This window comes from Asterias rubens, chromosome 20 (assembly GCF_902459465.1).
Source record: "Asterias rubens chromosome 20, eAstRub1.3, whole genome shotgun sequence".
Lineage (NCBI taxonomy): Eukaryota > Metazoa > Echinodermata > Asteroidea > Forcipulatida > Asteriidae > Asterias > Asterias rubens.
In genome coordinates this window covers 11,757,013-11,781,470 of record NC_047081.1, presented here as the reverse complement: position 1 = coordinate 11,781,470, position 24,458 = coordinate 11,757,013, and the positions used below count along the sequence as shown (strand labels likewise).

At 39.6% G+C, this 24,458-nt stretch overlaps 2 protein-coding genes across 2 annotated transcripts; both read right to left on the bottom strand.

Moving 5' to 3' along the window:
* Window positions 1-616: 616 nt before the first annotated feature.
* Window positions 617-11,817, bottom strand: LOC117303988 (bifunctional heparan sulfate N-deacetylase/N-sulfotransferase 4-like). Its single transcript, XM_033788459.1, has 12 exons — window positions 11,657-11,817; window positions 8,943-10,345; window positions 8,076-8,318; window positions 6,963-7,148; window positions 6,059-6,187; window positions 5,443-5,625; window positions 4,717-4,813; window positions 4,244-4,370; window positions 3,504-3,687; window positions 2,839-3,015; window positions 2,387-2,496; window positions 617-2,066 (listed from the first exon to the last, which is right to left on the bottom strand). The coding sequence occupies exons 2-12, from the start codon at window positions 10,068-10,070 to the stop codon at window positions 1,862-1,864; spliced, it is 2,769 nt and encodes a 922-aa protein (XP_033644350.1). The 5' UTR covers window positions 10,071-10,345; window positions 11,657-11,817; the 3' UTR covers window positions 617-1,861.
* Window positions 11,818-15,413: 3,596 nt separating this feature from the next.
* On the bottom strand, window positions 15,414-24,313 carry LOC117303825 (bifunctional heparan sulfate N-deacetylase/N-sulfotransferase 3-like). Its single transcript, XM_033788207.1, has 12 exons — window positions 24,189-24,313; window positions 21,186-22,570; window positions 20,764-21,006; window positions 20,326-20,511; window positions 19,712-19,840; window positions 19,086-19,268; window positions 18,659-18,755; window positions 18,197-18,323; window positions 17,264-17,438; window positions 16,441-16,611; window positions 16,033-16,142; window positions 15,414-15,714 (listed from the first exon to the last, which is right to left on the bottom strand). The coding sequence occupies exons 2-12, from the start codon at window positions 22,191-22,193 to the stop codon at window positions 15,489-15,491; spliced, it is 2,655 nt and encodes an 884-aa protein (XP_033644098.1). The 5' UTR covers window positions 22,194-22,570; window positions 24,189-24,313; the 3' UTR covers window positions 15,414-15,488.
* Window positions 24,314-24,458: the final 145 nt, after the last annotated feature.

Below are 24,458 nucleotides of genomic sequence, written 5' to 3'. Positions count from 1 at the left end.
GGAGGTCTTGTTCCCGCATTCAAATGCCGCGTCGCAGTCAATCAGACCCGGCCCGTCAAACTCTTCAGGCAGATAGACTTTTTTTTTTTTTTAACAATGGCACTTCGGATTCTGTAAGACAAGATTAGTCAAACATTTCGTGGTTTTTTAATGTTCATATTCGCCACATAGATGCAATATATTTTTCAATACTTATTCAGGTCTATCATCCTCATGGGCCTTTGTGGCTAGCCTTCCCTTCGAGCAAACCTTAATAAACAATACAATTAAATAATCATTGGTAGTGTGAAGTCACCCGCAGTGCCAAATAAACAGCCCGGTAGAGCAAGGGGAACACCCTCCAGTCCCCCGCCACAAACTTTCGTTCATTGTATTAAATGCATGCTGTGTACAGTACTAAATTGATGTTCCAATGCATGCGTCATGTTTTTACTGCTATGGATTCGGTTTTAAAGCCATGGTGGCGTCTCGAGTCCCCGTCACAGGAGTGTGACAAATACAATCCTTAAACGAGTTTAAACTCTTAAAAACCAAACAGAACATCTGGCACACTCAAAAGTAGGCTAAACCATGGGCTAAACACACACAACAAAAACATGATTTCTTCGTTTGAGCATTTACTATTTAGAGGCATCACTACGTGTTTATTTTTTTCATACCGACCACGCAATTCAAGGCATTGTGTGGATCACTATTTCTACAAGTTAAAACACCTTTCTATCCATAATTAGCATTTCATAACAAACGGTTTTAAACGCTTTTCATATAAGCCAACTCACCCGATCCATGGAGGGCCCGATCCAATGTCCCTTTAACATTTTACTTTGCTTTATACCATGCAGTTCAAAGCTATTGCACATGTTCGGAACAATGTTTTTATTGTGGTATTATCTTCGACTGAATAGTGCCAGGTATCAGGAAGTGTTTGAAGTTAAGTTTTATTTACAAAATAAAAACAAAGTAATATATACAAATTAAAAACACTCCTCTTCATGGAGGAATAATTGAGTCCTCCATGATCTTATCTAATTCTATACTCCATACCTCTACGACCATTTAGTACTCATCCCTAAACCAGAGAACATTTCTTTCTCAAAATGTCTGCGTTATTGTGCTCAACTTGACACAGTGAAACATTCGCAGCAAAAACAGTCCTGTGGCATCAAACTTCGTAGCACACTCGTAGCATGATAGTTGGTGAACACTCACACCATGGAGGTAGAATGCTCACACTACCCATTTAAGCCGTCCTCAATTCTCAAGTGTTTTTTCTGTTCTATTCTACTTGGAACTGCGAGGGCATCCATAATATTGGTTCTATAATGATGACACGTTATTGAATTCGTCTCCACAACATAAAGTAGGGCGAACCCGATGCTCGTCATCCAGCCTCCTTTTCTTCCACCTCCAAAAAGCAAGACCAGACCGGTAAGAATTGATTCAAATGTTGCTTCTTCAGTCATCATCATCTCAGACTACACTCCACCACACTCCGTTCACTCATTCTCCTCCGTTAACCAGAGAGTACAGTTAAGGACCCCAATGGAAACAAGCCTATTACATGTATTTGGCTTTTCTTTGGGATTTCCTTGGATTACAAAATTAAATGTTGTGCTCTATTTTTATCTTGTGTTCTATTTTGGTTTATTTGGTTTCAGTAACTTTTCTCCTGTTGGTGTGTAAGTATCTTTGACCTGTTTTTTTTTATCCGAATAAATTCAACCAATCAATCAGTTTCTTTCTCCACAAAGCCCTGCGTAACATAACAAGATGGCTGCCGTTGAGTCGGTGACGTCCAACATGAAAAGGAAGTTGAGTTTCAATGAATAATGTTTCCATGCCATTATCAAACAACCATGAGTTAGTCTTTCCCTAACCATTGTGGTGTGTGTAGATGTTTTTTAATTAATAAATTCCTAAGTTGAAAGTTATAATTCTGGTAGAACTGACGAAGGAATTCCTTTGATTTGTCGTCCATTGGAGGGTAGCTGCGACCTTTGTTCTTGGGCAGACAATGTTTACGGCCGCTCTTGACGGGGCAATAAAAACCTTTCGTCTTATCAAATCTGTGGGAAAATGAACAAAGACAATTTGACTGGTGGGACTCGAACCAACGACCTCCGGATTAACTTGCCGGTGCTGTACAGAGCTATCTAGCCCTGTATAGGCGGTCTCCCCATTTTGTCAATATATTTGTAAGAATGAAAATAAACATTTTAGACGTTTTACAACAAAACGGGAGCTTTATGGGGAAAATATATGGCGGATATCGTATGTGCACAAGAATTTATAATTGTTTAATTAAAAAGCAACACTTAACCAAGGAACTTTAAAACCAAAGGTGGCGGCATCGATTGTATTCACTTACACAATATTATTAACTTACATGATTTTATCTTTATAGTCAATTTGTCTTTTCAACCCAAGAAACTGTTGAACTTTAACCATCACCGCAACTGGATCCGTCTTCAGTAACTCACCATCTAAAACCAACATCTTAAAAGAAACAAAAGGCACAAGAATGAATGTTAGTTAGAAGCCCGTTCCCTCTTTTCTTCTCAACGAGTCCTTACTTTGTTCATTAGTAGGAGAATCTTCTTCCGAGAATAACTTCTATTTCGAGTGGTGTTCTCTGTCAACGATGTTACGACAGAGTTATCCCCAGATCTATCTGTCCGGCCCTCATGCATGTATGATATTTCCCCAGCTGTCACAAACTCAAACCGCAAAACGAAGAGTATTATTTTTTGCAAATAGCAGCAAAAAAATAAACAGGGTTGGGCACACACACATTGAGAGTGAAACATGCTCAAAAACTGCCATCTGAATGGGATATACCTTTTTAGACGAATAGTGAGACAGCCATGAGCTGACATGTTTGGCGTACATTCCCGGGTTGAGACATCGGTTTCGCAGAGAAACAACCTTTGGATGTGTTCCAGGACCATCTGATGCTGATATCACATCGTAAAACGTGTAGTTCAGGCTAGCTGGATTTTCATGGGCTCGTTCGTGCTTTAGAGCAAAGTGGTAAAAATATTGATGTGACCTTAAAATACCTCGAACACCTCAAACATCTTTATCAGCATGTGTATATCAGAACTTTGTGGTTGCAGCGACTACTTCATATAGGTCAATTTAGAAAAATGCTTGTTCATTTTTTGTGTCGAATTAGTTGTTTTTCCAAGACAGTCATTGCGTACCAAATGTCTCGATTAAAAGATCATTTTGTATGCGTATAGGCTAACAAATAGCTTTTAATTCCAATTGTACGACGTCACTCGCTCATCTGGAGTTACAACAGCCCTCGTTGCAGGAACCATTTATTTTTCAGCAACAACAAAATCTTCCAATTTATTTTTTAGCCATTTTGTGAATAATTTTATTTTGAGCGTGGACTTTTTGCCGTTCGCTTTATAGTTTTGTATAACATTATATCATTTGAGGCAAATATCAGGTCATGGTTGCAGCATAAACCTTCCATCTTTACATTATATTTTTACCTGGTACCAGGAGTACGCCCTCTTTGCTGGATCAATCAAAATAGTGATGAGTTTCGCTTTGTGAAGTAACAGGTGCGCCCTCTTCGGTGCATTTTCACTATCGAAATAGGTTGCGCTTTTCTCAAATAAAATACGGTCCTTATCCGTTGGGTTATGTCTGACTTGCGGAAAATGACTCATATACCTGCATTCAAAAGCAACCACAACATTCAAATGGTTTTATTTTAACTTTTAAACTTTATTTTATTTCAAAACAAAAACAGGAAATACGAGATGTGTGATTTTGGATGTAGAATGAAACCCTAAGTGGGGGAACTCACAAAGTCAGGAAGGACTGAAAACCCAATCCATGGGTTTCAACCCGGGGTCAACGACGTTAAAAGCAGGGAAAGAAACCCAATTATAGATATTAAACAAATGCACTACAGTGAGAGACTGTTTTAAAATGAGTCAGTGGAACAAAACAAACAAACAAACAAACAAACAAACAAACAAACAAACAAACAAACAAACAAACAAACCAAGATTTGATATGAAACAGTTATAGGCGTCGAAAGAGAAAACTGCATGATAATTGTGTAACATCACGGGTCCCCCTATGCGCTGTAAAGTGACAATTGTAAAACAGAAATGTTTCGCGAATAGAAATGTGTTAATTTGTTCTGATGTTACAGCCCGTTTGAGACAATGTCATTGTAATTAAAAATTCTTATAGAAAACAAAACACCAACAACACTCACCATTCGAGGCCTCTAGCGTAGTATTTGGAGTTTGAGAAGAACTGCATCTCTTCAAACGATTCTTTACTAGGATAGTTACTGGCAAGGTTTGGGTGCAATGACATAAATGCACGCAGCGCCGCAGTGCCTGTATCAAATAAGATGATCAATTAATTGTGTTTTTCTCAATTTAACAAAATGATTAATTTGCGCTCCATAATTTGGAACGGTACCCCCTTCTGATATTCATTGAAGGCATACTCTTAAAATCTCAGGAATTCCTTAAAGGATCCAGTGGGATCTCTTTTCAGAGTGTTCAAGTCTGGGAACCTTTGATTCAACTTCTATCTTCCGGGGGGGGGGTACACCCTCTACAACATTACCATGCACTTATAATTGATGCAAATTAAAATCAATGCCAACAGAAATGCTGTCACTGTCACGAATAGGCCCTACTTCACAAAAGTCATTTTAATAAACTTAATAAAATTAACCTGTTTTCTGTGGTCCAAGCACCAATATCTGAGGGAGTCGATCACAACTTTGGAGTTTTGGTAATATTTGTAGATGACGCTTGTCACTGCATGGGTTCTGCAAGTAAGAATAACATGAGACAATATCATAGACCTTTCTATTGCGACATAACAGAGATACCAACCAAGGTTGGAAATCTATGAAAAGCTATTTATACGAAACAAAAACAGATAGCCACGGTTGGTGACACTGTTCCAAAATATGCAAAACAAAAAAGTTTGAGTTTGTTTCAAATTTCAACCAATCAGGTTTAAAATTTTATTTCAAGTTTGCATTATTAATTATTATTATTAGACATTTTTACCAGTTTTTATATAAAGGAAAATTACATACTTCAAAATATACTTCGAAAAACTCGTCTAAGATCAGAGACTTTTAGAACTTTACACGATCTAAAGATGATGATAGTAGAAAAGATCCTTGAAATATTTCTGTCTGAAAGTCATTTTTGATGAGAACTAAAGAACAAACTACTTTCCGGTTAGAGTTTATCATCCAGTGAGCGTTTTATTATTATTCGTTTTGAATCGATGCCTTGCAAAAATATGTGCTTTTGTGTTTTCACATCGATCTCAAACTTAAAAGATTGTCAGTTTATATGGTGGACTACATAAAGTGCTTACACTGCAAGCAACTATTTTGACCGATTCTGCAATGTTCCTTCAACAAATGAAACAAGAACTCACCATCCACTTTGGTTCTCGTTCCTCCGGGTGTCTTTCAAAGTACATCTGTGCCATCTTGACAGGAGAAGCCGTCTTAAGTTTGATATTAGTCCATCTTTGTATAAATGTCACGAGTTCGTCAAACAAATACAGACCCAAACGATCTCGCGCATAGTTCGGCATGTGTGTCATGAACACGCTAATCTAAACACAATGGACATGCAAACTTATAAACATTAATTTGTTGATCTTTTAATTAAAGAAAGTTAATCAAGGTTACTGGAAATAATATTGCCTTCGGTTCACAAGTCTGTTTTTGTTAATACTTTTTTGACAGCTTCGTAGCAACTGAAACGAGACCATGCATTCGATCGACACTCGCGCGTGTGGTCTCGGTTCCAGTCGCTCGGCAGCTGAAAAGCTGCTCTGCAGCCGATTTCATGAACCGCTACAGATTAATCCTATTGGAGTCCCAACTATTTTAGGATAGTATGGTTCAATGCGTATGCTTAAGGAACTGAACTCGTACCAAGTCCTAAGATTAATCCTAAATTAGAAAAGAGCTTGGTGAAAATTCACTACGGCATGACACGATGAGGCCTTAACAAAATATTACTCATTTTCGAGAATAACTTACGGGATTACTGATGACAGTCTTGAAGACTTCTCCCCCTCGAACCACGCCGTCCAACCCGCTCTTCCCACCGGTGTAGTTGCTCATCAACAAGTTCTTTGTATACAGGGTACAAGTTTTCCTCGGGAGCACCTGCAAAAGTACACCGCCAATCAAGAGGGTTATGGTCAAAAACATTTCTGACGAATTTTGATGATAAAACCGAGTAGGCCTATCCTAAAAAAAATCTAGACCAGCTTGACATTCTTTAGTTCAGGCTTTAATCCCAACTTAATCCCCGGTTCAGAGTGATGCATAATAAACATTTCTTGTGTGTTTTGTTTAGTATGCCTCAATATAACCAATTTACCGTGATACCTTTGAATGATGAGTCACTTGTAGTTCCTAATTATTTTATACATGACAGCAATTTAAAATGTAGCAATTGTTTGACAAGATTTTACACGAGACCTTATGGGCAGTACACAAATTTATATTTGGTTTGCGGTGTGTGTTTCTACTTGCCAGGTAGAGTTGTTCTTAGAGAACTGTCTTGCTTTATTCTACTGCCGTTGAGTAGATAATCGGAGGTTCGGTAGAATTCTTAGTTCTGAAAAGAACTGTCCTGCTTTTTAACTATTACCAGGGCGGATGGTATAGAAAATAGACTGGACTACTACTTTAGCTTATAGGATCGTAATTAACTGTACTGCCGCGGAGTCAGTTCTGAAATTGGTCTCAACGTTTCGACTAGCTTGCTCTAGTCATCGTCAGTCTCCTCACCATGCAATGTCTCAAATCCTATACAGTACACAAATTGTTTTCCTTTCACACTTGTAAAATTGTGTATCCCTGCTAAAACTTAGCAAGGGACCCTTGCTAAATGGATCTCGTGTGAAAGGGACTTAAGTCTCAATAGTAAACTCACCATGATATCTTTGAATATGAATCCCTTGCGGTTCCAATCTGGTAACAAGTTCGGATACTCCTCCGTGCTTGTGACCTTTGTGCCCCAAACCTCCTTCCAGGCATCGTACAGCATATCATGGGCGGGGTAAACTCCAGAGTGGTGGGGGGCTACTGCGTACGACTCGTATACAGTGATATTTTGGCTCTATACAGAAACAAGATATAATTTATGAGGATTTAATTGGTTGTACTCCCTGGTCAAAAACTTACCTTGATTACGGGTCATATCATGGGTCAGAAAACCTAGACTTGACTCAAGTTCCAATCCCGTGAGAGTAGTTTTATTTCCAGTCCCACAATAGCTACATTTTGACGACGGATATGTGCTTTAGGGACCTCTAGCACGAGAACGGGACTAGAACCAAGTCTACAGAAAACCCGGACTCCATGGTCACAGGGGTTAGACATGGTTTTTTTTTTTTACGTGGCTGACCAATAAACTGCTTTTAAAATTATTGATATCTCCACTCGGATTCTGCGTCAGTTCGACACAATCTTGGGTTGATTTGACACAACGTGGTTGCTAGAGAGTACCTCACGGAAGGGGACACGCCCCTGCGACCTAGTCTTGATTCAAGTCCCATTCTCGTGCGAGAGGTCCATAAGCATACCCGCTGCCGTCAACATTGTGGTCCCAAAAATGGGACAGATTGCGGGAATGCAGAACATCACAAACAATAGTTTTCTGAGATTGGCATGGGATTGGGACTTGGGTCAAGTCTGTGACCTGGAAGCCGGGGCATCTCGTGACCATAGAGTATGTGAGGTTGTAGAGTGTAGGCCCTACGTACATAAAGTAACACGAATTTAAAAAAAATGAAAAAAAAATGATGTCGGCCTATTGTTCTGGTATTAAGCAATGTTGACTGGTTTTTATGCTGCCGAAACAATTCCTTAAATAATTATAGCTACACACACCGATAGTTTCTTCAAATTACTGAGACCAATACCAATAATACATGTATTTCAAAACCAAAATACGTCCATGCAAGATGTGATAATGGTTCCCTCTAAAAAAAAACCGCTTAGCTAATTGCTTTAATTTCTGCTCACCATCGGATGAAAAACATACCTTTGCAAATTGATAATTCATCTTCATTTCACTGACAAGCTTACTCCTGTTGTCATACGTGTGCGCCTGCGCGTGTCCCCACATATGCGGGAACCAGGAGAACACGTGGGCATTTTTCGCCAACGCCAGATCTCCTTTTTTCTCATCCTCGTTCCCTGAGCCGAAGGATCTTCCAGAAAAGCCGAGCTTGAAGGTAAACCCTGGAACTTTGTTTGATAGGACTTGCTGCTGGTTGATCAAAGCCTGGTACAATCCGGTAAGAAAGGTGGAAATAAAATATTTAAAAATTGGTCCACAGATGAAAGGAATCCTGCCAATGGGAGACTTTGGAACGCTAGGTGGCAGCAGACTTGCCTGGTAAATTTCCATTGTTATCGCAGATCTGAACATGCGCAAATTGTATAGTGCCCCGGTGAGATTCAAACCGGGGTCCGAGGTGGAAGGCAGGAAATAAACCCCACGCCACCATCCGTCGACGAGTGTTCTTGTGTGATGACAGACGAATCACACAGTACAATGTGATTTTTTGTTATGTCTGCAAACAATTGACAGTAAGCCTTTGAAAAGTTTCCGTATCCTGTCACCACTTTTTGAAATAAATTGGTATTTAATTTACTCAATTAATGAGATAATCCCTTTTTGTAAAAATGAGTGAAAAGGTGGTAGCAGGATACGAGAAGTTATCCAAAGTGAATGTTTGACTTGAAGGAATGTCATATTTGTTCTAACACCCAAATAAAAGGGAGAACGCCAGCGAGAGAATGGTAGAGAGCCGACACGTTAATCTGATGGAGGTCGTTGGTTCGAGTCCCACTCTAGTCAATTGTTCTTCGTTCAAACCCAAATCATAAAATAAAAGTCACATACCTGAACATCTAAGTGAGTCAATCTACCATTCTTCCCGACAAATACATCATCGATATCGACTTGGATGTATCTGTCAAGAGACGTCCTAAGAAGTCCGTGGGAGAGGTAAGAAATACTGTCCAGAAATAAGACGTAGTGAAGCCAGAATCTCAAGTCATTGCCGATAAATATTTTCTGAATACCATCATAATCTCCATCATCTAGAAGCACAGTTGCGTAAAGTATCTCCTTCTCCTGTGATGTTTGATTCAGTGACTTTGCCGGAGTAACCTTCTTGGCCTGTACTAAAGGTCTGTATGAGGGGAGGTCAGACTTAAAGACAGTCCAACTGCTGGACGGGAGACTACCTCTCGTTCCCTGCCCGGGTTTTGTGATGTGCAAGACGTCACCAGCAGTGGGGTTGACGGAGATATCGCGCAAAGACTGACCATGTTCCATGGTCATGGGTAGAGGGTAAAGCTTCTTATACTTTGTAGTTTTGCTCATTTGTTGAGAAAACGCTATAATTCCCGCATTGTATTTATAACAATAATCATATATTGTACTGAGTAATTCAGTATTGAGGTCATGTAAGATTACAATGCTCTGGAATAATATGACAAAATATTTCCCTGTGTCATTGTCTTCCAAAGCTGGCCAAGATGTTACCAGCGTTGACGCATAGACCTTGTCAAATTTGATGTTGTTTGCTTTTAGGGCGTTGGTCAAGTCAGAGCTTATAAGAAATTGATTCGTCACAACCAGAATGGTAGGTTCCACTGTCTTATTGAAGCGCACATTCGTCCAAGTGTCCCTCTCTGTTATGTTCTGTTTCATAAGAGTCTCAGACGCTCTTGAACGATTTGTACCAAGTCTATCACCAAATGGAGACGGCACACGCGTCGTGTTTGTGGGTAGCGTGGCGCGCCTGGTCCCGGTCTGAGATGAGTAAAGTGGATCTTTCACAGTGATGGACTTTTCCAACTGATCTTTTACTAGGGAAACATTCCTTGACGGTAACATGTGGTAACTCAGATACCATACGAAGACGCTACTTACTACGGCCACAAAAAGCAGAGTTTTCTTCAAGCTCCTGGGTGTTCCGTAGCGTTTTGCCTGCCTCATTATTGCGCTACAGATGGCGTCCATTGTTAGTTAAGCTGTACTGCAACTGACTTCACGAAACCCTATTAAGATGAATCCTGTTAGGACGAGTTTCTCGTTCTAACTTAGGATGGGTTCAATGCGTCCAAGTGTCTCTGGATACGGAACTAAGATTAATCCTAAAGTTAGGAAGAGTTTCGGTGAAATCGACGGCTGGTCCCACTGATACGCCTCCTCTATCCAACGAAACCGCGCCGGTTAATCAAACACAAGGACGAGATTGTCATCCTTTAATCAACATTGATCGAACCCAATGGGAACTGAAGAGAAAGGAAAATAACAGAACCATAATTCTTTAATTTTTAATGCTCAACCTTTTAATTTTAATGCAAAATAGCCCAAAGGCTCAAAGCTACGCTTGTATGGGGCTAACAAAAAAGAACAATTTGTTATGTGAAAAGAACTCAGGGGAGCTGAAGGTAGGCGGTAGGACTCCTCTTCAAAGGCAGTGGACACTATTGGTAATTGTCAAAGACCAGCCTTTACAGTTGGTGTATCTCAACATATGCATAAAATAACAAACCTGTGAAAATTTGAGCTCAATCGGTCATCGAACTTGCGAGATAATAATGAAAGAAAAAATACTCTTGTCACACGAAGTTGTGTGCGTTTAGATAGTTGATTTCGAGACCTCAAGTTCTAAACTTGAGGTCTCGAAATCAAATTCGTGGGAAATTACTTCTTTCTCGAAAACTATGGCACTTCAGAGGGAGCTGTTTCTCACAATGTTTTATACCATCAACCTCTCCCCATTACTCGTCACCAAGTAAGGTTTTATGCCAATAATTATTTTGAGTAATTACCAATAGTGTCCACTGCCTTTAAACAGTTTCGATAGGATCGGTGAGGGGAACATACACCAAGCAAGGAGTTCTTCAGCATGATCAACTGTGTTGTGTGAAGGAAAATAAGATGTGCACATCGGATGGGAATTAACCGTAGCCCAAGAAAATGTCCAGTTTCCGTGCGAGGAGTCCAGCCCGGGAACATCATCCTGTGCCAACCCACCTCACTTATCTACTCAAGACCCAAAACATCACATAAGAAAACAACAACTTTTTCTAAGTGGTTTCCCCAAACATCCCATGCTGAACGATGATATCAAGTACATAGGCATTATAATGAACTTTTAAGTGGGCGGGCGAGTATCGCCCACGTGGCAATGCGTAGACGTGCTCATGGATTTAACACAGGGATCTGTATCGAGCAACTAAGTTAGTATTTGTCAATGTCATTGGGGTAGGACCAGAGGGGATGTGACAGAGTGACAGCCATACCGCTACGAGAAATACAAAAATACCAACCATATCAGTGACAAGTAGCCATGTAGCTCAACCCCTACAACATTTTGTATTGTAGCCTCAAAAGCTACGTATAGAAAACTGACATTAATCGTCTCAATTTTAGCATGCAGATCTAGAAGTTTTACGAAAACATTAAGCAGTGGTTTGATCCTGCACAATGGCCACTGTGTATCACGACAGGATAAAAGCTAAACACATAACCAGTTGCAGTATAGACCTATATACTCCCGGGTGTGCTTGCAAATTGATAAGATAAACAGCACTTACTTCAAAATCAACTGCAGAAACGGAACACAAGTAATCAAAACGATGTCAAGGTCTTCAAAACCTCCGAGGGTCCACTGACCGGAAGACGCATTTCATGTACCCGAACAAGATCTTGCAGAGTCCTGGCTGGAATCACAGCTTGCACGGGAGAAACGATACATGCATAGTTCTCACAGATCTACTAATAAAGGTTTCCAAATAACCACTCAGCCATGATATGCTAAAGTAGATGACTTTATACATGTTCATTGACCTGATAAATACCCCATGCCTTGTAAAGGCAAGTTTCCCATAGCTGTGTGGCTACTTACTGTATACCTGCCGTGCAGACGTGTTTCCTTGAATCCAAAAGCAAAACACCACTATAAAAACACCTCGACAAAAACATCCCGAGCTGGGGCTGGATTTCACAAAGAGTAAAGACTAGTCTTATCCAAGGCAAGTTTTCCAAACTAAGGACTATAGCCTTTACTTGTGAACAACTCATAGGAAAAGTCCTAAGTTGGGACTATCTTATTGTGAAATCGACCCCTAAAAATTAATGGTGAACATTACCAACGAAACGGTTCAATTGCGCGAGTTCATGGCTTTTCCAACTACAGCAATATGGCGGTACTCTGTAAAGGCATTTCCCATTTCCCTCCCTTGCGTTTTTCACGGTGTTACGGTCGGTGGCAGATGCAATTGTGTCCGCCATGCAATACTGTCCGCTCCGGACACTTTTGCAAATGCAATCGTGTCCGGATGCAATCGTGTCCGGGGTTATGCAAAATCCGTCGGGCGGACATGTTCATGACTCTGTACATGTATGTGCGCGCGTAAGCTAGTTTTATGATTGCAGCGAATACCCAACGGCCGAACATTTCCCATGTCATTCATGACATGTACTTAGCTTGTTAAAAAATGGCGAACGTGTTCCGTCGACCAAGGGCGTTTAATTTACTGCAAGGACGGTTTCACTAGGGGCGGACATAATTGCATTATTCAGCAGCGTCCGGGCGGACACGATTGCATATGCAAAACCGTCCGGCGAACATTATTGCATATGCAATAATGTCCTCCGGATAGTATTGCATAGATGACATAATTGCATTGGACACCGGATGTTTTTCTACTTGATTGGTGTTGGTACACTATGCTCTAGGCATGGTACATGTAGGCCTAATTCACCTCCATGCTCAGGGCCCAAATTAACACATACAACTGTTGAGCAGAAAATACTGCTTGACACATTTCTGTGCTAAGCAAAAGTTGAGTGGGGCACCAGTCACAACATTGAAGTTAAATGTAATTTTTTGTTGGTTTCCTGTTTATGTTAAGCAGTACCTTTCTGTGCTTAGCAAATGTTTGTGCTCACAACAGGTTTTATGAAATTGGGCCCGGATGAATACGGTTACTCATATTTGCCAATTCGTATAGAGAATCTTACAGCGTTGTAGCGGCGTTGACTGTAAACAAACATCTGCAGTTTATAATGACCGAACTTGTCAACGAATTCGGAGTCACAAGAAAATAATGAAAAAACATTCTCTGTTTTCAAACATCGTTTTTTTGACTCGTGAGATCAAAACTTTTTTTCTGAATTACTATAGGGGCCTACTCACAGTCTATAGAGCATTTGCATACAATGTGGGGTAAGTTTTCCACCATGACCATCTTTATACCAAAATCTGTCCTTGCTCTTTGTTTTCTAAACTCCAATTGTATGTTATCAGTGCGAACAGTCACTTCATCAATATTGTTGTTGCGCACTCCCTTCAACCATGGAGGTACCTCGATGCTTCAACACTTCCAAACGCCAACGCACGAAACTTGTGTCCATGACTGGTGGAACACATGACATGTTTTGTACAACTTTGATACTATGAAAACTGTATAATTATATATACAATATAACTAACCTAAAAAAACAATGATTTCAAAAGCTGGTAGCGTTTTTGAGATAATTATTGCCGAAAATAATGTTGAATAGGGGCTACACAAATTGAGAAACTTAACTGTCAGTAACATGTTTCATTTTCACGTTTTTATTTTTACCCTCACTTTTTTTTTTTTTGGGCGGGGGGGGGGGGGATAAAAAGCGATAATTTTGCACCCGCAGAATGTCCAAGTGAAAAGTTTATTAAAATGCATTACGTAATCAGACCCTTTTACGAAGAGGGAGGATACTAAATGTACATCGCTTTCGGTGCCAGCCACAAAAATGCCTCTCTTCTGCCAGAAGTATTTTCAAAATAAGAATGTTTTGGGAGGGGCAAAATATCTACCTTTTCGAAGGTGGGCGGGGCATCTTCCCATATTGGACCCCTGGCGGACACTTTGCCAAGGCTCCATTTACAATGTGACATCATAGACGCATGACCAATCAGATCACATTCAAATGAGTAGACACTATTTTGCAGCGGACATTTTCCCACCTCCATTTTAACCTGTCTATCAAACCGTAAAATGACACGATTTTCTCTCATTTTTTGGGGACGAAAACCGAAGACAACTTTGACCATGCAGCATAAGAAAGTATTAAACTCTAAAAGGAATTTTGGTCTACTTCATTTTATTTACAAGAAGAAATTAACCTATGACAAATATTTAGCTTTATAAGAATGCATTTTGCGAAAAAAATCCGTACACAAATTAATTGCCTCAAATTAATTATTAAATATTGTAGTAAAAAAAAAAGCACAATCGAATTGAAATGTAATTGCCAAGAGTAGTACTAGTGCTCGTTTCATGTACAAAAAATATAAAGCGGTTTAGTTTCCTGCGCAATAGACCAACAAAATAGCGCCCTCTTGCAATTCAGGGTATTTCCTGGTCAGCCTAGTAGTACTGAATTTACTTTACAATGACTGAATTTGTGCAACATGATTTGAATTTGAAATTGACGATTAGTGTTTGCTGATCCAGTCAAATATTATTGTTCAGCTCAAAACGATAGGCCAACCCTGAATGCACAGAATGCAACTACATGTACTATATACCAAATAAACTAAGCACGGAATTGGAAAACCTTCATGGGCTAAGCATGGACAACTTCCATGAGCTAATCATGAGTGTGAAAATGGCTTAAGAAATACACTGAGGATTGTGGTTAGTGATTTCGTTAAAAAACAATAAATAAAACCTATTTGGTGTCAGGAGTGGGATACGCCCTACCACCACAGGAAGCTAACCACAGGAAGCTTTACATGTAGTACTCTTTGGCAGTTTTAAGTTTGTTTAAAATAACACAACACTGTGGTCAGGAACCAACATGGTTCCTGAACATTAGATTTGTTTTTGTGGTATAAAAATATTTCTAAACATGAAGAAAGCCAACTTTTTTGACATTCTAAAATAAGTTGTCCACAATTATAGTACTGGTACATTCTCATGAGAGATATGGTTTAAATATTTAAAACACTCCACTTTAAAACTCCAGGGCTCAATCTGACTGAGGTCATTTCTCCAAAATCCAACTGGAATGCAATTGCACTATTGAACTGATTTATGCTTTACATGGGGACAGGCATACCACCATAACCAGAGTCCAACAGTTTTGGTGTTGAGTGACTGGTGTTGGACCGAGGACTGAACTAGTAAACTATGCTTTAGTATGATTTGAAACTGTGTGGTGAGGTTTGTGGTAGCACCATGTATAAATCTCTTTTGAGTAGGGTTGGTTCTGAACAGAACCGGTGGATGACAACTGAATGTTTCGATCATAATGTGAATGAATGGAAATTAAATTTTGGGAGGTGGGACATAAACATTGTTGTCAGATCAAGTAACATCAGACACCAGTTAGTTTCGATAGTTTTGCCCTAAAGAAATGCCGATCAGTGGGCAGATTTCATTTTGTATTTTCCGTTAGAGCTTTGTTTAGCCACGCCGGTCGAGACTGGCTAATACTCGTCAAGTAAGCCTCTAGCTGAACATTGTGACTCTGATAATAATGCTGCAGAAACTTCTCTGACTCCGAGTCCATAGGTGGGTAGATACGACCTTTACTTTTGCCGAGGCATTTAGTATGACCTTTAGTCACCACAGGGCAATAAAAACCCTTCTTTGCGTCATAGCTGTGAAAAAAAACCATGTAAAAATCAAAATCAAATAAAATCCCTTCTTTGCGTCATAGCTGTGAAAAAACCCAATATAAAAATCAAAATCAAATAAAAACCCTTCTTTGCATCATAGCTGTGAAAAAAAATAAACCGAAATTAAAATCAAATGAAACTAAACAACAAAATTATACACCTCACTTTTATTTTACTGGCCTAGTAAATTTTTGTAACTTTCACCTTTGAACTTAGTTTTATGTAACACAGGCAAACTGCATGTTTTGTATTGGTATTTTTCTTAGTTCAATCCTTAAATAGTTTTTAGTTTATACTTACATAATGCTCTTGCTAAAATCCACAACTTTTTTCATGTGTAGAAATCGCTGAACTTTAAACATGGCAGCCACTGGATCGGCTTTTAACAAGTCACCATCTAACACCATGAGCTGAAAGTCAATTGAAACAAATTAATATAAATTTCAAAAAAATACATATCTTAAACTTAATTCAAAATTCAAAGAAATATCACTAAGCTTATTTGTAATAGGTAGTGGGAAACCAACCACTAACAATGTACTTTACAAGGCATTTCAGCTGGTATCCTGTTCCTTTGTACATGTAGCACTTTTTTGGCACATTTCCTATGAGCACAACAACCAATTATTTTTCTTCCTACGTGTACTTGACAGCTTTATGAAACTGTGCCCTTAATTTGTGATTTTAAAGCCTTGAATCTTTTCTCACCTGGCCAGTGGGATAGTATTGTAACCATTTCTGTAAATGCTGTGTATATTTTCCGGGGTCTAGGCATCGATTGCGGAGAGACACAACCTGTCTACCCAACTCTGTCCCTGATGAAATGACGTCGTAGAAAGTGTAGTTCATACTCGCTGGGTTTGCATGGGCTCGCTCGTGCTTTACAAAACAATGTTACAATAAGTAGGATTTTAAATTTCATTGGGAAAATACGATATGCTAAGGTTTGCGGTAACACCACGTCATGACTATCTCTAATGAGTTGGGGTGGTTCTGAAAAGAACTGCTGGTTTCAACTCGATGTTTCGATCGGTGTGCTCTGATCGTCTTCTGGAGAAAGCGTTACAATACGGTACAATATAACACAACATAGATAATTTATTTACAGATAAAATGTTGCATTCCTTGTTTTGATACATATGCGGCAATTTGTTTTCATTTCAATGGAGACTGATGATGATGTCGTAAGCTATACTGATCCCGTTCTGAAGTCCGTAAGCCAGTTTATAGCTAGGTCCTCAGCCAGGTGAAGGGCTTCAATGCCACCATCAAGGTGAGAGAGTGGGCAGTCAGCTATCATGTGGCGCATCATCTGGGGTTCACCACAATCACAAAGCGGAGAAGACATTTGTTTAATATATAAAAGGACACCTACTGTGTGACTATTCAAATTCAACCACTGTGGTTTTGACTGAAAAATACACTATGCCAACCAGCACCCCAAAATTGTTTTACATTTTTTCTGACAATCTTCAACATTTTGAGTAAACCTAAAAGTGCAGTTCTAAAGAATAATAAAATTGAAGCCTACCTGATACCAAGAATAAGCCCTCTTTGCCGGGTCGATTAAAATAACGATGAGTTTTGCTTTCGGTAGGAGAGAGTAGGCCCTTAAGGGGGCGTTGGCGTTGTCAAAGTAGGTGGCACTTTTCTCAAATAGAAGAGCCGTCGTGGAATCCTCAACTTGCGGGAAGAAATTCATATACCTAAAGTAGGACAAAAACACTGAGTTTTATATTTAAGAAAAGGCAATTGTTCATAATTTTAGAGAAAACAAAAAGCAATTGCAAACTGCTTACCAACGAAAAGGACCTATGGTATAAATGCAAAAAATAGTTAAAGGCCTGACATTTCGACCCTAGAAGAGTCTTTCTCGAAGACTCTTCTAGGGTCGAACATCAGGCCATTTATAGGTTTTTTCCCATAATATGAAGAGGGAAGACTTGGGCTCAATTTCTGGATAGCAAAGACGAATCTCAAGCTTACTTGCGAAGCAATATATGATGTCACAACACAAATCACTATGGTGATACCGACAACTCATCTTAAGATGCATCTTGTAGTGTTTTGTGAAACCATCCATGGGTTATAAGAGTCTTCAAGACACTCAACTCGAAGACACTCAACTCGAGTTTGCATGTTATTGTTACTATTACTATTTATTTTGCCATTTCACAAAGTACAGTAACATTACGTGCAAACAAAAGTTTAGCTACAGGACAAAAAAAAATGTGTATGTTTTACAGAACTACTTGAAGGCCTACAGGCTAAATAGCAACATGGAACATGAAAATCTTGGATCAACCATGTGATAAATCTCTTTTGAGTTTTGGTGGCTTTGAGCAGACACAGCTTGCACTTGGCGCTTTGAAAGAAAGGAAAACAAAGAAAAAGGAATTAGGAAAGTTAAGCTCTACATGGGAACGGGTCTAGCGTGTCTTAAGGAGTAATTCTGGCATCTTACCATTCCGGCCCTTGAAGATACGTCCTAGTGGTTGAGAAGAACTGCAACTCTTCATACGTTTCTTCACTGGGTTGATTCTTATAGATGTTGGGATGCATGGACAGGAAGGAATGCAATGCACTTGTTCCTGAACAAAATGACAGAAAAACTTTCTAGTGGACTGCTGGCCAAAAGGTGCCTAGCCTTATATTTGGTTTTAGTTTGTGTGTTCAGTTAGAGTGCATGAACCAACATACTGTAATAATAATAATAATAATAAGACTTGTAATGCGCACATATCCACCCTGCTGGGTGGTCAAGGCAAAGGGTTGTGCTTGAATTTGGGACATTATTATAGCAAAACTGTCACGACAGGCCTAAATGGGACTAAACCATGACATCCAGCCAGCACACCTTGATCAAGACTAAAATGTGACAGGAGCCTACCAAAAGTTTGGGTGTGGGGGTGGGGTTGAAACTAACCTGTCTTCTGTGGTCCAATCACAAGCAAGTTTGGAAGTTGGGTACACTTTGGCTTCTCTGGTCGGATCTCTAAATGACGTTTGTCTTGACAAGGGTTCTGAAAACAAAAGCAACGACACAAACAATGAACTAGTTTGATTTTGTTTTCATCCCAATGCATTTGCTACGCTATTCTTGGTTTAAGGAATAAGCCACAAGGGAAACTGACTGGGTAAATTTATAAACTAAGTTAGGATTGAACAAAGAAAAGTTCACTGGAGCAGTTTGTATGTTGGCGGTCTCCCTATTTTATTAAAATATCTTTGGTCGGGGTTGCCAGTCAGTAGCCATAAAACCTGTACCTGGCGTATAGCTAGGGATCACTCCCAAGTTTACGATACAGCCTGCGACTCTTTTGTTTCATCCAATAGTTTTAAAGATAACTTACTGTCCACAGCGGCTCCTTTTCCTGGGGGAAGATCTCAAAATACTTCTTGGCAAGCTTGACTGGTTTTTCTGCTTTGAGTCTGATGTTGGTCCACATCTCCACAAAGTTGACTACCTTGTCAAAGGTGTACAACGCCAGACGGTCACTGCCGTAGTTTGTCATGTGGGTCATGTATATGTTCATCTGTGTAGAAAGTATACATGTATCAGTACATATTAAGTACGTTCACAAGGCATGAGGATTTCCCTCCCACTCATCCCAATGGATTTTCTGGTGTACCCCAACTCCCAGACGTCTCAAAAGTTTTTGTTCCCCTCTAAAACCTGCATGTAATTCAAAGCTCGCCTTAATACAACTTAGATGAGTTTGTGGTAGCACAATATGAGTTTCCCTGGCTTGCCCTAAAGTCACTTTAGGTTTGCGGAAGAACCATCTGTTGAGTGATGTTGGTTCTTAAAAAGACCAGGGGTTAACAACTCAACATTTCGATCAGTATGCTCTGATTGTCTTCAGGAGAACTCTGGACTGTGTTGCTGGATGCTGCTTAATTACTGCCTTTGGGATTATTTGGTAGTTTGGCTCGAGTCGATGGTGCGCCAAGGTGGGAAAAGGAAGAGTAAACTTACTGGATTATTAACGATGGTTTGGAAGAGCTCTCCTCCATGGATGCTGCCATCAAGTCTCTCCCTTCCTCCAGGGTAATCTTTCATCCTGATGGTATGTGTGAATAAACCACACGTCTGTCTTGGAAGAACCTACATGAGATGTTATAACATGAACGAGAATTATCACAAGATGTAGCTAATTAAATTTTTCAGGGCAAAAAATTTTCAGGGCAAAGTTTTTTTCAATAAAGTTTTCTTATGTCTTCTTATGTCTTATGTCCAGTCTTATGTATGAACTATGTTATTTATTAAGTGCCATTATCGCACATGTACAATATATTTTATGCACTCGATGGGGGTCATCAAATAATAATTTTTTTATTTATTATGCACAATTTTCATACAAATATGTTCAGATACGATAACATTAGTTAAACAATAAAGATGCTAACAGTTACTTAAGAATATTCAAAAATTAAACACACTTTACAACCCACAGTATGTTATCACAAACAAGAGGACATTATCAATCAAGAAATACTAATGCACGCAGATAGTTATCTATCATTAAAAATCAGCGGACTATATTTAATGGTCTAACTGTAGCAGGGTTAAATAATATAAACAAACCTTACCATGATTTCCTTGAAGATGAATCCTTTCCGTTTCCTCGCTGGTCTCAAGGCGGGGTACTCCTCCGTACTGGTAACCTTGATTCCCCAGACTTGCTTCCAGGCATTGTAGAGAATCAACTGGGTTGGGTAGACTCCTGAATGGTGTGGTGCTATGGCATAGGATTCATCTACAACAATCTGGTGGGTCTGAAAGTACAACAGGACTGGTATCAAGTTTAGTGTTTTTTACAGTGTGATGAACCTATGAACAGTGCAGTATTTTGCCGGCCAGAGAATGCCCCGGAATGCACAAAATCACTATTTTGTAAACTAGGGTCACTCGGTTTGGGTGGGGGGGGGGGGGGTCGTCCTTAATAAAGAACACGGCGATATAAGGGGTTGGAGTTTGTGTCATCCTTGCTTATTAGAGTTAAAGGATAATTAATCAATGATTCTTACCTTAGCAAAATGAACATTCTTCTTCATGTCATTAACAAGTTGCGTTTGGTTGTCAAACGTGTGGGGTTGGGCGTGGTTCCACATGTGCGGGAACCAGGAAAATTTCTGAGCGTTTTTCACCAAGGCCTCGTCCCCTTCCATCTCTTTCTCGTTTCCGCGTTTGAAGAACTTTCCCGAGAAGCCAAGCTTGAAACTAAAGCCTGGAATCTTCTCGGCTAGGATGTCTTGTTGTAAGAGTAGCGCCTGAATGGAGTGAGGGAAAAGTCTTATTCAAGAGTGATAATAGCGAAAAAATTGAAATTACTGTGGGTTGAAATATTTTAAGCCTTGAATGTTCTTGGGTTTTATTTCCTGGGGAATGGCTCTTCACTGTGAAAGGGTTTCAGATATTGATTTAGAATTCAAAAGAATTTGGTTCATACCTCCACATCTGGTGCAGTCATTCTGATTCCTTTAGCTCCGACGAAAATATCATCGATGTCGACTTGGATGTATCTGTCCAGAGACGTCTTGAGAAGTCCGTGCGAGAGGTAAGAAATACTGTCCAAAAATAAGATGTAGTGAAGCCAGAATCTCAAGTCATTGCCGATAAATATTCTTCGAATACCGTCAAAATTTCCCTCGTCTAGTAACATCGTCGTGTGCAGGACAGCGGCGGGTGAATTCAATTTCAGTAGATCCTGACTTAAAGTTTTGGCTTGGACGATTGGTCTGTAAGAGGTATGTTTAGTTCTAAACACTGTCCAGTCGTCGTACGGTAACGAATCATTGATACGCTGGCCAGCTTTTGTCACGTATAAAACATCGTCAGCCGACGGGCTTATAACGAGATCTTTCAAACTGAGCCGCTGATCCATGTACACTGGAAGATCACCGATCTGTCTTGTGTAAGCTTCGTCAGTTTTTCTCACAACGGCGAAAAATATAATTCCAACGCTATACTTTTTGCAGTACTGATGAATAGCTTGAAGTAAGTTCTTGTCCATGTCTAAATACAAGTGAATACCCTGAAAAATAATGACGGAGAATTTCCCGACCTGTTTGTGTTCTAATCTAGGCCAGTGTCGCTCTTTAATAAGCACCGCCGTAAAGTCAATTCTATTGGCCTCGAGGGCGCTGGTGATGTTATACGCAAACACTGAATCCGAGCGTTCGATGATAACCAGCGCTGACGGTAATACATGACTTTCATCTCCTTCCCGATCTGGGGAGTGTTTACTGGGTTGCCGTTTGGAAGCATGCCCGTCTTTTGTCTCCGTGTTTGACACAGACTGACTCGATGGGAGTCTCATATGCAGTGATTTATCATTTTCTCCTTTCAGTGGCAAGACGCTGTAACTAAGAAACCACATTGAGATGAGGCTCAAAACTACAAGAAGAACCATCAACTTCTTTATAGTGGTCATAGTGTAATAGCGAATGACGTTCATGTTGACTTTATGAAAGTCAACAACTTGGAAGTCAAATGTGGGTGTGGTGGCAGGAGTCCCGTCAATGTGACTAGACTTCTCCTACATGTACTTTCCTTACTTGGAAGTCAAATGTGGGTGTGGTCGCAGGAGTCTTGTCAGTGACTAGACTTCTCCTACATGTACTTTCCTCAACTTGGAAGCTGAGGATAGGCTAAACTTCAAGACTGTTGATATCCCGCCTTGCATCTTTTTGGCTCGATTCCTGCATTTTGATCCAAAGTTCCGGCAAAATCCTGCTGCCGATGGGCTGCACACAAGGAAAGTTCTCCTTCTTCGTAAACTTCAGTTTTCCATGATTCAAAAATGGCTGGGTCCCTCATCAGACATCACTGTAACTGTTGTTTGGAAGAGAAAGTAGAATCTTGAATTCAATAATCTCATTTCTGTAAAACCCTTGAGTTTGTATACCATGCAAACATAAATACAATCTCAACGCAAACCAGAAATTGTCACAATGGATTTAAACATAAGAAATTTGCTGTGACACCATTCATGTGTATGTACAACATGTAGATCTCTTTTGAGTGTTTGGTGGTTCTGAATTCGGACGGTAGTCTTTCTGCCGGTATCGTCAGAGTAAACTGTCCAAAATGTTGATCCATCTATAAATAGAGTCTAGCGCGTTTTGGTTTTGGACCTTACCTGACCGTGTTTAGTGTTGGTTGAACACTTGACTGAAGCAACAATTTCTTTTTGTATGACTTCAGTTTCCGAACAAACCTTTCCAGAAGGGTGTACCCAAAAAAAAAAAAAATAAAAGAGGATGCCATGTGATTTCTCAACTGAAAGGGGAAACAGCTTTTCCTAGTTATAAATACACCCAAAGTATTGTATCTACATCACTGTATGTAAATGCAGCATGTTGCGCACTTTGTCAAAGTGGAAATGCAAGTTTATAAATAGATTCAGAATCAGTCAGATCTCTTATTATAAAAGAGGAAACTGCAACTGTGGTCCATTGGGGATACAGGAAACCAAACAAGCAAGAACACAATCCTTTAATCCACACTTGAACTTCCGCTGGCCACAAAATGTATCAGGTTTAGAGGCCCAAAATGATAGGACCCCAATTATAAATTTTAGCTTCTAATGAGAAGTCAAGTAACGTTCTGGTAATCAGTCTTAAAATTAATGGAAAATAAATGGAAGCCTACATCAGCAGATCTGAGATTGTGCCAATTTGGGGATTTTTCTTCCTGCAAGGTAAGGTTTGGCATGGACATATCGCTTCAGATTTTCGGCGATTCTTCAAAAACGCAACCTCCTTTTTAAAATTTAAATGAATTGATATCTTCATTTAAAGAATCCAAAAACCCAAAAAATAGTTTGCCTTTAAAGAAAAAGTGTACTACAACCTCATTCATTTATTACTCAACACAAAACAATATTGAAATTAAAGATAGGAAAAGTTTCCACATGGCGCCACCACTTTTTCATTCGATTATGAAATAGTATTAATAATATAGTATGTAATTTACCTCAAAGAGATATCCCTTTTTGTAAAAATGAGTGGAAAGGTGGTGGCGCCATACGGAAAGTTATCCTAAAGATATTTTCAGACTCAATCAATCAAGTCAAGGACTCAACTTCAAAGTCAAGGAGTTGAGTCAACAATTGAACAGTCAGTTAATTTCAGACGAACATAATTTGTTTCTGTTCAAAATAATACACACAATGAGCGAGTTATTGCTATTCAATTGTAAAACACAAGACAGAAAGTCATCCCTCAAGACTGCTGGACGTGTCTGGTCATAAGTTTACTCATAGATAGAGTAAGGACTTGGCTTTGGCCTGTCTGCCTGTAGCCCAGTGTAAGATTCGACCACTACGAGTTTTTTGTGTGGTGGGAGTCGATGCTAAATTCAACAAGCGTTTGTAATTTCCACTGACCAAGTTACAACTAATAATATGGTCGTCAATACACTACAGTCTCTAAGACTAAGTAATACTCACTTAACAGCGGTTCAAAGTTTCGTAAAACATTCTACTTCCATGTTGTTTGTGACTTGATATCCATCAACGCCGAAATGTCAAACCTTAGCTGTCGAAGTCGTTACACATGCAGCTGTTGAAGTCGTCGTTGTACGTCTCTGCTGCATTTGTACATCCGTACGGTCGTGCATACGACGTGTAGTATATAGTGTACATACAAATTACATGCATCAGCCACACGGTAAAAATAGCTTTATTCCTAAATCGCTGACAAGATACCAAACAGTCAAA

What these genes read in the sequence shown, in the direction of transcription:
- LOC117303988 (XM_033788459.1), bottom strand. Translation starts at nt 10,070, where the DNA reads ATGGACGCCATCTGTAGCGCAATAATGAGGCAGGCAAAACGCTACGGA. An exon ending in AGACTGTCATCAGTAATCCC is followed by an intron (nt 5,626 to 6,058) that starts GTAAGTTATTCT and finishes CATTGTGTTTAG; the next exon opens with ATTAGCGTGTTCATGACACA. An exon ending in GGGCGTACTCCTGGTACCAG is followed by an intron (nt 3,016 to 3,503) that starts GTAAAAATATAA and finishes TTTGCTCTAAAG; the next exon opens with CACGAACGAGCCCATGAAAA.
- LOC117303825 (XM_033788207.1), bottom strand. Translation starts at nt 22,193, where the DNA reads ATGAACGTCATTCGCTATTACACTATGACCACTATAAAGAAGTTGATG. An exon ending in AGAATGTTCATTTTGCTAAG is followed by an intron (nt 20,512 to 20,763) that starts GTAAGAATCATT and finishes TTGTACTTTCAG; the next exon opens with ACCCACCAGATTGTTGTAGA. An exon ending in GATTGGACCACAGAAGACAG is followed by an intron (nt 18,324 to 18,658) that starts GTTAGTTTCAAC and finishes CATTTTGTTCAG; the next exon opens with GAACAAGTGCATTGCATTCC.